At 36.0% G+C, this 12,317-nt stretch overlaps 2 protein-coding genes across 2 annotated transcripts; both read right to left on the bottom strand.

The window, feature by feature from the left end:
* Positions 1-1,327: 1,327 nt before the first annotated feature.
* On the bottom strand, positions 1,328-3,750 carry LOC146996554 (uncharacterized protein F54H12.2-like). The gene is made up of 2 exons (XM_085821441.1): positions 2,776-3,750; positions 1,328-1,450 (listed from the first exon to the last, which is right to left on the bottom strand). Exons 1-2 carry the CDS (start codon positions 3,748-3,750, stop codon positions 1,328-1,330), a joined length of 1,098 nt encoding a protein of 365 aa, XP_085677567.1.
* A 2,614-nt stretch (positions 3,751-6,364) lies between these two features.
* On the bottom strand, positions 6,365-8,373 carry LOC146996553 (uncharacterized). The gene is made up of 3 exons (XM_085820937.1): positions 7,645-8,373; positions 7,334-7,477; positions 6,365-7,241 (listed from the first exon to the last, which is right to left on the bottom strand). Exons 2-3 carry the CDS (start codon positions 7,475-7,477, stop codon positions 6,405-6,407), a joined length of 981 nt encoding a protein of 326 aa, XP_085677063.1. The 5' UTR covers positions 7,645-8,373; the 3' UTR covers positions 6,365-6,404.
* Between the last annotated feature and the right edge of the window lie 3,944 nt (positions 8,374-12,317).

Here is a 12,317-nt window from a genome sequence, read left to right as displayed (position 1 = left end):
ATGTTTGTTTTTCACATAGTCTTGAGGAAAGTTGTTAACATTCAGTACATTTTTAAACCGTTCAAAGGCAAAAGGCTTTTGAGTTCTATTTCTCAACAGAAAGTTTATCAACTGAACAATGTCAGAGCCAGAAAACACATGATCATCCAGAATGAGTTCTTTATTCTGTGTCCAGGAAATCTGATGCTCTTTTAGAAAATCTATTATTTTCTGTGCCGTTCTTTTCTGCTTCACAGGAACTGTTTGCATAATTTCTTTTTCTATATCTTTCTCAGAACGTTGTTCAGGCGGTTGTTCTTCGGAAGTGTTCACATGAGGAAATGTAACATACTTTTGCAGAACCTGGATGTACAATTTAGACTTTTCTTCATCGTCCATTTTCTTTTTTAAGATGTTTTGAATTTGGGTATCTAAATCACTCAAATGTTCATCTTCAAATTGCTGCATACGATCCAAGGGTACCAGCGCAAATTTCTTACTGTGTTCCATGGATAAGGGAGGATAAGACACTGACTGCTGCAGGAATCAGGAAAGATAGGAAACCGTCACCTTTTTGAACCAAAAGACGTCTTTTCTTAAAAAGAGGTACTTTTTTGTCCGCTAGTTTTCTTAAAGTTCTTTTAAAAGGGGCGAGTCGATTTTTGACGCGTTTGGTGATGGGTACGTTTCCTTTTAGAAGATTTAAAACGCATTCACAAACTGATTTGATGAGATGATTCGGACACTTTTTCAGTACAGCTGCTTTTATTCGACTTTTTCCTAATAGTTTTAGATAATCCACATCCTTCAGATGAGACATGCTGATGACAAACGAGCTCTTTTTCTTGCACACTTTCTTTTATATAGGTAGCAAATGCAGCCGCTTTGTTTAAAGTACAGCAATTAAATCCTTTTGCATGAATCGAACATGTTAAAGAACTTTTCTTTTTTAAATTCTCTATCTTAGGACAGTCTAGATTTATGATGTCTCTACCTAATAAATTTTCTAAAAATAATTTCTTTTCTAATCCTTTCACGTATATGACAGAATAAATAGATGACAAATATTGCAAAATAATACGAAGATGAGTATAAGGTAAAACACCCTCACTCCAATTCACATGATGACGATTTCTTGTGACCCAAGCAAAACACTTTTGCTGAGATCGTGATAATGTTTTCCAAGGCTGAGGAGGTAAAAATGACCAGCAACTGTGATATCCTTCATGCACGGAGTAAAAAGCTAATTCTTTAACAATGTAATAATGAGGCATCCACTGAAAACCTTCGAAATCGATCACGATGGGAGAAGACATGTTAGTCATTCGACGTCTCAAACTGAAATGAACTATCGGGGCTGGTAGACATAGTATTTATCCCCAGGAAAGATGCCTGTACGAAGGCGAAGCGTTTCACTTGTTTCAGGTCGTAAATCAATCAACAAGTAGCTAAATGGAGTTGAAGTAGCATCCTGAAAAATTTCTTGAAAGGCCTTTACTTTTCCGGGGAACATTTGTCTAGCTAAATGCATAATTTGACTTTTATCTCTAGGATTTTTGTATAGGACAAGGTAATGGGAATTTAAATGAATATTTCTCATCTCCTTGCCTTGGTGAAAAAGGTTTTGTGTTATAAAAACGACTGAAAGGTTTCGGTGATGACTTCCTTTTGTAAAAAGTTTGCTTAAGCGAGTATCACTTGCTAATTCAGACATTAAATCGTCTATGATAATTAAAGCATTTTGAAGAGTCTGCAGGTTAGATGGTAATCCTTCTTCAAAATTTACGTTTTTCATGGAATTAAAAAGAGGTTGATAACTTCCGTAGCAATAAATAATATTGGTCGGCATGGGATGGAACATTTTATGATCTATCAATTTCTTCACAAAAAATGTTTTTCCCGAACCGGTAGGTCCGCTCAGAAGACAAGTAGAAGGATGTACGAACTTGGGCAGTAAGTGTAGAAACAAGAAACACAAGAGACATTTTTACAAATTAAAACAACTTTATTTTTTAAAAATCATATTTACACCATATCTTTTTTTGACAAGTTGAAATATTTGGAAATCATGATTCTTCCCATCTAAGGGTGATACAATGAGTTCCATACAGAGTCCTTGACAGCGTTTAATAATGAAATAAATACAATAATGTCCACATACATTAGAAGTTAAACTCTGAAGCGAAATCTTGTTCCAGCAAACATGACGATATTTCTTGACAAAGAATGTGATATCTTTTCCATATACTTCAGGCGGGAGTCCATAAGAGTCAAAAAATTCCAGAGTCTGTTTGTCTGCAATGTAGACAGCTAGCCAATGAGTTCCTTTTTCATCATGTTTATCCGTATTGAGCACCAGTGCACAGGGAAAACTTTGAATCGCAGGTATTTTATCACAAGGAAAAACACCCGCATAATATCTCAAAGAAATAGGATCTCGAGATAAGATTTGATGAATCTGTGATGAATTCATCAGTTTCCAAAATCGTACAGAATATTTCGAGCTTTATTGATTTCTATCAAATTTTCAAATTCAGCGTACACTAATAACGAAACAGTTTGTTGTAAGGGAGTCCCAAATTTTATTTCTAATCTTAAGTTGCTGTGTCGAACTAGATTTAAATGAGAGCCATCACAAAGGTCAGGTGACAGGTCGAAGCGAAATAAGGAATATCCTTTTGAAAATTCTGATCTTGAAAGGTAAAGTCCTCTGTCGTCTGCATTCATAAATAAATTCTGATAAGCTCGTATGAAATGATTTTTGTCAAAATTAGGCTGAAGAGGATTATGAGGTACCGGTTGCCCGTCCACATAAACGCCGATAAAGTTCATATTATAATGCTTGAATTCAAAAGGAGACTTTTTATAGTTTCCGTTAAAGGCATCATTATCGACACATGCCACCACAATACGATTAGGCATTTGACCTATGAAAATATTGTCTTGAATAAAACTCATATTTCCCGTTGGAATGGAATAGGCTTTGCAGAGCACTCTATTAATGGGATATTTGGCTGTTGATTTTTCTAGGCTTTTGGCATGTCCTAGCACAACACCTGGGCTGACTCTCACTTTGCGTACAAACAATGAAGCTTGTTCGAGTAAAACTTTAAATTCACCTTCGCCCAATAAACAAAATTCAGGTTTGCTGCGTATGAGTTTAATTTTCATATCCACCATATTCAGCAAAAGTCTTTCCTGATGAAACATATCCAAGTGCAATCGGCCAATCATATCGACCGAAGCACTCAGTTTAAACAGTTCTGCTCGTTGGTTGAATCCTTCATTCGGCTGAGTGTCTTGAATATCAAAAACGTTCATATGTCCTGCTGTATCTTTGAAAAACAATTCTGATGACAGTTGAGACGTTTTCGTATCAAAACCATGATTCAATAATTTTTCTATCATGGCTCTGTAAGGATACGTGTTATTACTGGTGGAAACGAGTCTTTCATTTAAGCTAATATCCACTTGAGAAAACATAGAATGTAAAAAGAGATTGACAGGTCCCACTTTACTTTCAGCCGTGATTGGCTTGCCATCATTTTTTAAAATTTTCACTTTGACGTAGAGTTGTGTCTGTGATAAGTCTAGGTAGTCGTCTCCGCTTCCAGAAACATTGAACTCGACAGGACTTCCTTCCGATACATTGGCTAATGGATGAAATTCAACCCACTGAACTTTTTCGATAACTGTTTGTGTGGGAGGTAACGAAAATAAATCCAATTCGGATTTTGCGCATTCCGGAGAATCTTTTAACAGAAAAGCCATTACGAGTCAAAAATATCACGTCGTTGCACCTTCCTGGCTTTAGACGAAATGAAGTGTTTGGGGGTTTTGCGCTTCCTTTTAAACCTTCCGTGACCAATCATCTCATCTGCTTTCTGAACTGCTTTCCTCGCTAATTTTTTGCCAGCTTCTTTAGATCTGGTTTTGAGGGAGACTTTAAAATTTTCTCCCGACAATACGTCGTTTGCAATTTGTGTTCCAGTCCGCAAGGCTTCTTTTCCGACTGTTTTGGCTCCACTCATCAAAAAAGGCATAGCACTGCGAAACAGCTTTGCAAAAAATCCACCAATACCATAACCTTTCTGTAAAATGGTTCCTTGATAGTAAGGTAATCCATTTCCAGTTTGAGCTAAATAATAATCTTCAAATTTTTTCGTGCAACACGTATAAGGCACCCGCATGTTTGATGCTTCTAATCTTGCATACACAATCCAAATGAAATCAATTTGCAAATGAAGGCTTCTTTTATAGAATTTGTCTCAGACGAAAATGCAACACAAGAAATACTTTGCCTCTTTCGAATGATACTAAATCTCCAGAGTGAAATCTTATGTCAATATGTATAGTCTGAAAATGTTGACGGATAACTGGCAAGTAAAAGGGCCGGGGGTAATGAGCGTTTATGATGTCTCCGTCATTTCCTTCTACGGTGACAATTTTTAACAACGGGGCTTGTACATCTCCCACAATTTGAGGTTCTACGAGATCGCAATACATATACATGACAGGAAAAGATACTTTGGGATCGGCTACAAAAGGACTTTGTTCCAATCCTTTGTAAACACCCGGCTCGAACCCTAGAAGCTCCGCTAATCCTTCGTGAAGAATGACTTTGCAGTTTCGTCGGTCTTAATGGTCACTTTTTTCGTAACAGGATGATAACTGAATTCAATCTTATTTTTATGGGAAGGTATTTTCATGGCTTTTAATAAATCTGGTATCGTTTCATAACATCCTGGAGGCACTCTTCGACCTTCCAATTTTCCATCACCCAAATCAAATCCAAATAAATTATTGTCTTTTCGGACGTTATACCATGTGTGAGGGTAAATAAAGTCCACAAGAGATAACTCCCACTGACTATTTAAATCCATCGGAGTAGGAAGCTGAGTGGTAAATTGTGATATTTTGTTGTCTGGAAAAAAACGCATGGAGCTGTCGCTGATCAGTGTGATAAAGAAAGACATGTTTCGTTCAAATGACAGATAAGCAGAATTTACGGGCCTTTTATACCCTTCTCACATCATCCACCCAAGCATTGAAGCTTTCGGGGTACCCCTGAAATTTCACAAAATATTCTATTTTCCCGCGACGTTTCCTCTTTTTTAAAACTTTTTCTACGGGATAATAACCAGAGTCCGAAACCTTTTGAAGTTCTTGTTTGTAAAAAGTTCCTTGTATAACTTCTCCTGCTAGATCTTTCAGTTTATAGACAACAGGAATCCGTCGAATAATTTTATAGATTGTAAAAATTTCTCGTGTCCAGTTTTGTTCGTATCCTTTCTCAAAGAGCATTTTTTCTCGGCTGATGCGTACCGTGTCTCCAATCTTTAAATCTGAAGAAATAGGGTTTTGTACTGGTTGCTGACTATACAGCGTTTTCCAAATTTTTTCTTGATTTTGTAATGTAACGGATACAGGTTCTGTCTTAATACTGCGATGCCATGTATGGTTATAACTGGATATCAATTTATCAATCACATCAATGTACTTTCGTGTATTCCTTTCGGTAAAGTATTTCCACATTTTTGTTTTTAGAGTTCGATTAAATCGTTCTACGACAGAAGCTTTGGTTGTATTATGTGTCGTGAAAAAGCGAACGTTTCTCTTTTTCAAAAAATTTTGAACTTGTTTATTGGTAAACTCTTTCCCTGCATCTGTTTGTAATGATTCGGGTGTACGTTCCGAAAATATCTTTCCGAAAGCGGATTGGATGGACACGGATGTTTTATCTTTGAGAGGGATAGCCCAAGCGTATTTCGAAAGGATGTCTATACAGGTCAGCAAATATTTATATCCATCATTAAAAGAGGCCAGGGATTGCATATCCACTAAATCAGATTGAAATTGCTCGTTTAAGCCTCCTACGATGACTCTGTTCCTGGGAAACATGTGCCTCAAAGGCTTGTGCAAAGTATAAGAATCCTTGGTTTGCAACCATTTCTGGATGTCTTTTGTTTTTACGCGACCTTTTAAAGCACGATGCAAAGCAGCAACACCCCCGAAACTTGCGGGGACCTGTGGATCCCGATAGGTCTGAGACAGAGCTGCGTTCATTGCAACAGTTGTTATGATCTAAACGTACACTGATATTCATTTATATATATTTAACTAGAACAGATAAAAAATACCCTAGTTTCACCTATATAAAGATTTTAGAAAATAGGCCTAAAAAAACAAGAGAGAGAAAATGAATGCTACTTAACATCTCAAAGGTTGAACAAGGAATGATATATATGTTTAAGAATAACCATATTTATATTCTATAAAAATCAATAGGTTTGTATTCAATAGGTATTTTTAAAATTTATGTAAGTAATCATTACAGATTAATTCTTTTAAATAAGGTCTGAACCTGGAGACAGTCATGAGATCGTTGTAAAATAAAATAACATTTATTGAGCATCCTAATTATTTTACAAATATTCATAGTATTCAATACCTAAGACACCATTGATAGTACAAAATGTGTTTCTTACTTCATCGAGTACATGGTTTAAACACACAGATTTTAAAAAGTCCTTGGTAATGTAGTGAGCAGGTTTCACTAACATTAAATAGGGTTCTTCACCCCAAATGTTTCCATAAAATTGCCTGGCGATGTCAACAGCATTGAATCTCAGAGCAATGGCATTCACAGTTTCTGTTTTATGAACGAGTTCTTCACAGTCTTTCAGCTGGGGATATTTCAGTTCGTCTTGTTGATTAAGAAGTTCTTCAAGTGACGTCTTTAGAATGGTTTGAAGTCGCGCTCTTCCCATAGAAATGTCAAAGGATTGGGGTAGATTTTCCTCTCTGACAGGTTCGTCGGATACGCTTTCGTAGGCTTCACAAAAGTTCATGTTTTGATAAACGAGGTTGGTGACAATATCGCTGATACGGCTAAAGTTGGACATCAGTTCTTCCCACTGCGTCGTTGTAATGCTGAAGCTACTTTTTTCATCTCCTGTCGAAGAGAGTTGCTTCAAAGTGAAGTGGGAATCTTTATACGTGACCACAAAATTCTTGGGCAATTCCAGATTCAGTGTCAGCAGGTCTGGCTCCTCCACTGTCATGTTGGTTGCGAGAACATTCAAACACCATGGCTCAAAATTTACTCCTCGTCTTGTCGGGTAGTAAGCTTTACCATATTTGGCATACTCTCGGATGTGCACAGTCACTTTTCCCTTGTAAATGCTGGGTCCCACAAAGACATTGTCTCCCATGTGAGTGAGCTCCTCTGGAATAGCGTCTTCGGTGAAGAGTCCTTTGCGCTGAAAAAAAAAAAACAGTTAGTATATAATACATAAAAATGGGGTCACATACAATATCAACTTTAATATATAAGATTTTCGCAAATACGTACTTTTTTCTCGAAATGGGATGTTTCTTCTGCTTTTCTTTTGATACAAGAGCTAGCTGATTCATTGGGAACATCTTGGGTGCGGTTTTCATGGCTCAACACTTTATCGTTCAAAGGCGTAGGTTCATTCTCAAATAGGTTTTCCATCTGAAAAAAAGTAAAGACAAATTAAGCACATATTGCAAATTCAACTCTTTTTTAAGTATAAAAGTATTTAAGTATAAAAATATTTTAAGTATAAAGTATTTTAAGTATAAAGTAAGTATTTAAAGATTAAAAATCTAAAAACAGTAACTTTTCAAAACGTTACTTACTTCTTTGTTGTTTCATGCCTGATCCATTCGAAGCAGTGAAGAAAGATTTTCGAAGCAAAAGCAGGTACGTACACTCAGGGCGACAGGCAGGAAAGAAATGCGGAACGTTGCTCGGGATAACCTTATATCGGGTAGGAACTCTTTATTTCATCTCAACGGTGATTGGTTAAGAGACGGTGAGGTCATATTTCAAAGAATCTGATTGGTTCACAGAAAAGTATCCATACACTTTAGCGGAGGCATACAAAGGTGTGATACGGCAGACGCCATTTTGTAAAACAACATGCCCCAACAAGAAATGGATGATGTCATTCCAAACACGTGGTTCAAGAGTTCGTTGCCACAAAACCTAAAAAAATAATCGTTGCCACACCATAAAAACGAAACTTCCAAAAAACTTAAATTCTGAAATTTACATTAACTCCTACTTCCACTTTCAAACAAACACTTCCACTTCGAAACCACTCAACTCCACTCGTCAACATGGCGGCACTTCCGGTCACGTAATCCAAGCCACGCCCCTTTTCTGTGACGTCACTTCCGTAGCACGAGTACCTGCGGTTACTACTTACGTCGGTGAAAGATCGAATATTGCACTACATTCTTGTATATTCGTATCCTCACCGGTGTATGTCGGCAATCACAGATATGCTCTGGTGAAAGTCGAAAAGAGAGATCATAAAGTGCCATAATAGTTTAAGTTGTTGCAATAAATAAGATTTGAATCACATAATTTAGTAAGTTTTTTATTACTGTTATTTTATTTTCTCATTTAGAACGTACTGTATAATTAAGTAAGTTTTTAACTTCTATTATTTTCCTTTCTCATTTTGAATGTATTGTGTGTTTTAGGTTCTCAAGTTCTTAAGTTCTAATTTCAAGTCTCAAGTGCGTTTATTCGCGACTGAATTACGGAGAAGAAAATATTGTTATATGTTCAACATTCACCATTAGTACATAGTGAATGTCGACATTGACCGGTGTAAGTCAGAAATAAGAGTATTTGGAAAACATTTCGGACATACACCAAGAGACTGTGAATGTTGACATTCACCGGTGAAAGTCGACATTCTCCAGATTTCGGTGCTTCACCGTAACATATATACAAGGAGCAATTCTTTTTTAAACGTGATGGAAAAAGCTGCAAAGGATTGATTGAAAAAAAGACAACTTGTTTACTTGTACCTGTTTCCTTCCTGTATTCTGGGGGAGCGTTTTCAGATGAAATAAGATTGTTTTTCGTTTCAAACGAAATGGGAACGTTTAATTAGGACCACACTATATGGAGTTAATTAATTCCAGCATTAGTTGTCACTTGTATTCGCTGGAGGGGTCATCACCAATAAAATTCATCCCAACTATTCGTGAAAGTCGTAATTTATAGAGTATTTATCAATATGGTTCACACTTTCGTCAGTAAGTGGTCATAAATTGCTAAAGTGTACTCTCGAACGCAACTTGGCTTGTAAAAACATAACCCAAAGCTAGAAAATTTAATGCCGTACCTGTTAAAACTAAATTTAATCGTTAGTGCTATCATTTGTATACAACTATAGGAATGTCTTAGATTGAATGAAATTGTCTAAGATTGAAAGACTAGATGAAAGTCTAAGATTGAAGGACGATTTGAAAGAAATGAAAGTAAAAATAAGTAAAACTATAATAAAAATTTTCTCAAAAATACAAAAATCATATTATTCATTCGCGAGAACTATACACTATAAAGTGCATGTCATTAGGCTGTCCAACTACGAAAGCAAATCATAAAGTTAAAATCGACATTCGTTTATCTATTTTACGGGATTTTTACATTGAAAGAAAACTTAATGTATAATATAAAAATAAATGTAAAATATAAAATATAAAACAAATTATTATACTTAATTGGAAACAACTGACAATAGACCTTTAAATTCATAAATTTATTTAAATACATCCCAACTTCAGCGATACGCTTTGCACCTTCCTTTTTTTGTCACTCTGCAGCATCTTCGTCACGCTTTCCGTACAAAGCCTAATCGCTACTCAGGATTGATACCAACATAAGTAGCCTTAGTGACAAGTGGCACAACGAGTGTCGAAAAGCTTGAGCTGAGCTATGACTGGTGTCCGTGCGTGCTTCTTCCTGATTATTAAAAATTCGATTTGTCTGCATTTATCGCAATTCGCCATTTCAAACACCAGTGTTCGAGCTGAGGCATGAGTCTCTGAAGTTTTTCAATGGCATGACTCGGGCAGAAAGACTTGGCTGCAATAGCAGTATCATTTGCGTAACATCCAACATATATAAAGTTAAGTCTATATTCAGAATGGGCAGGTCAGCAACATAAAACAGATATAAAACGGGCCCGATAATCGAACTCTGTGGGACGCCAGCATTGATGCGCTTGCAATCAGAAGTGTCCTTTCCAAGCTGCACGAAAAACTTTCTTCCCTTGAGAAAACAGTCTCTGCTAAACTTGTATAAAAGTATAAATTGTACAAATTGTATAAAAGTACTTACATAATACAAGTACTTACAATGAATTTAAAACATTTAGGCGTCGTATCGCGAGAATCCGGCCGCCCCTGATTTTGGCTACCTGCGTTCTTTTACTCGCTGCGTTCCCCCTAAGAACATACATACAGAATAGTCCATACAGAATGCTAGTCCATACAGAATGCTAATTTCCATCTTTGTACTATTGACTTATCGACTGGCAAAGGAAAATTATTTTGCCCAGAACAATAACTTTAATACTAACCAACGTCGGTAAATTCTTGCTAAATGAAGCAGGGAAACTTGTTTGAAACTTTTGCTTCTAGTGTTGTTTCCAAACTCTCAAAATCAGAAATTTCTCAAGTTTCCTATAAGTAAATCGGTCCGACCACCTCCTTAGCTGATATTCTGAAAAGTTTTTTAAATAATGGTATCGAACTTCATCGAAAGTTATATTCTATCTCTCCATAAAGAGCGAGATTGTCTTAAAAAGATTTGATCCATATCCATCATTTATTACCCCAAAGGGACGTTAGCCCAGAAGGGCTATTAGTCTCTAAACAGCATTTTGGGTCCGTTCACTATAAATGTCTGTTTCACTTTTCAAATTGTTGCCACCAAATACTATCGCCCTGTACTGTATTTAAGTAAATTAAATAAGGAAGAATTTGTATGAATGTATGTATGTTTATCGCACTGTGAAAAAACAACTGTATATAGAGCCACTAAATTCTAAGTAACGTAGTCCTTCATCCGAACAAGTTGACCTGCAAGCCCGAATTTGGAATTTTTGTTTATTGTCTGTTTCATATTTTGTAAAACTTTAATGAATTTTTGGTTAACAAACTCAATGATTTCAAAGCCAGCAATGGCAACACTGTAAGGGGGGTGCACTTTTATCTCAAGTGCTCAAGACTCTATCGGAAATTATAAAGATATGCTGTTTTTAAATATTTTTAGCCCAAAGGGTCATTATTCCAAATGTTCTTGAAACGTGTAGCATGTATGTGTGTGTGAATAAAAAAAGCGCCCCTTTGGACGTGATGTAAAATCTGAAAGCTTCTATTTTAGCCCAAATGAGCATATTTTATTTTAGCCCAAATGAACATTTGTCGAGAAGGGCTATTAGTCTCAAAACGGCATTTTGCTTCAAATCCCTTTAAATATCGTAATCACTTTTCAAATTGTTTCAAAATTTTGTTTAAAATAATTGAATATGGGTTCATTCAAATTATCTTGCAGTATTTAAGTATAAATTCATTAACTTTTAAAATTTTTATTTTTTTAGTTATTCAGTAGCAAAGATTTGATGTTATGAATTTTATTGTTTATGTTTATGTTATTCTTTATGAGTTTTGATGTCATGATTTTTATTTCTTAATATTGTTGCGTGCGTACGGGTTCGTTATGAAATGAATGCACAAGTCCGATGAAATGAACAAAAATTTATTATTATCACAACAAAAATGCTTAAATTTTCTCAAATTATCATGCAGTATTACAATATCTCACAGTAGTTATCTTTTAACTACTCAAATATCCAATAGAACGTAATTCAAAACAGCTAAAGAACGCTAATCCGCGAATTCGCTACAATCAACAAGAGCAGTTTTCTAAACAACAACAAACTAAGCAACTACTACAAACTGAAATCGAAATCGAAATCGAGTCAATGGCTAGGCGGCAATTAGTAGCCAACCGCTACTTTAACCGTCTCTGTTGGTAAATTGCCCTAAGGCGTTGGTACTTAAGTTTTTAATTAAGGCGATTTACGCCGCGCCAACTAGGCGAAACTTGTCAAATTTTGTGAAATGTAGGTGAGTAAGGGAGCCGCGTGACAGGCAGGAGCCTGTCACGCGGGTGGTCACCAGCTTACGCGTACAATGAGAAATATTGGAAATATTAATAATTATCAAGTTTTGAAACAGGTTATCTAGATTGGAATAATTAAACTAATATCACGATCTAAATGAAGACAAATGGCACAACTAAGTGCAACAGATTAGCTAAACAAAATATTCAAATTCATCCTTTCTGTAAAACACGGATTGGACAGTGGTAGTCACGTTGGAGTCACCCTCCCGTGAACTGTCCACAGCCCAATGCATCTTGAAATAGTAGATATCACAATTCAGTGAAGTCTTGGTCTGAGAAATTAAACACTAAAGTTCTTATACAACACTGAGGCACATGA

This window comes from Stegodyphus dumicola, chromosome 7 (assembly GCF_044657685.1).
Source record: "Stegodyphus dumicola isolate Sdum_Otavi_A_Nest chromosome 7, ASM4465768v1".
NCBI lineage: Eukaryota > Metazoa > Arthropoda > Arachnida > Araneae > Eresidae > Stegodyphus > Stegodyphus dumicola.
This window is presented reverse-complemented; position numbering and strand designations above follow the sequence as displayed.

Excerpts from the sequence above, each read along its gene's own strand:
- LOC146996553 (XM_085820937.1), bottom strand. The coding sequence starts at position 7,477 with ATGGAAAACCTATTTGAGAATGAACCTACGCCTTTGAACGATAAAGTG. Across the intron at positions 7,242-7,333 it reads CATCCCATTTCGAGAAAAAA|CGCAAAGGACTCTTCACCGA; the intron begins GTACGTATTTGC and ends TTTTTTTTTCAG.
- LOC146996554 (XM_085821441.1), bottom strand. The coding sequence starts at position 3,750 with ATGGCTTTTCTGTTAAAAGATTCTCCGGAATGCGCAAAATCCGAATTG. Across the intron at positions 1,451-2,775 it reads TTTATGTGGACGGGCAACCG|GATGCTACTTCAACTCCATT; the intron begins GTACCTCATAAT and ends GAAATTTTTCAG.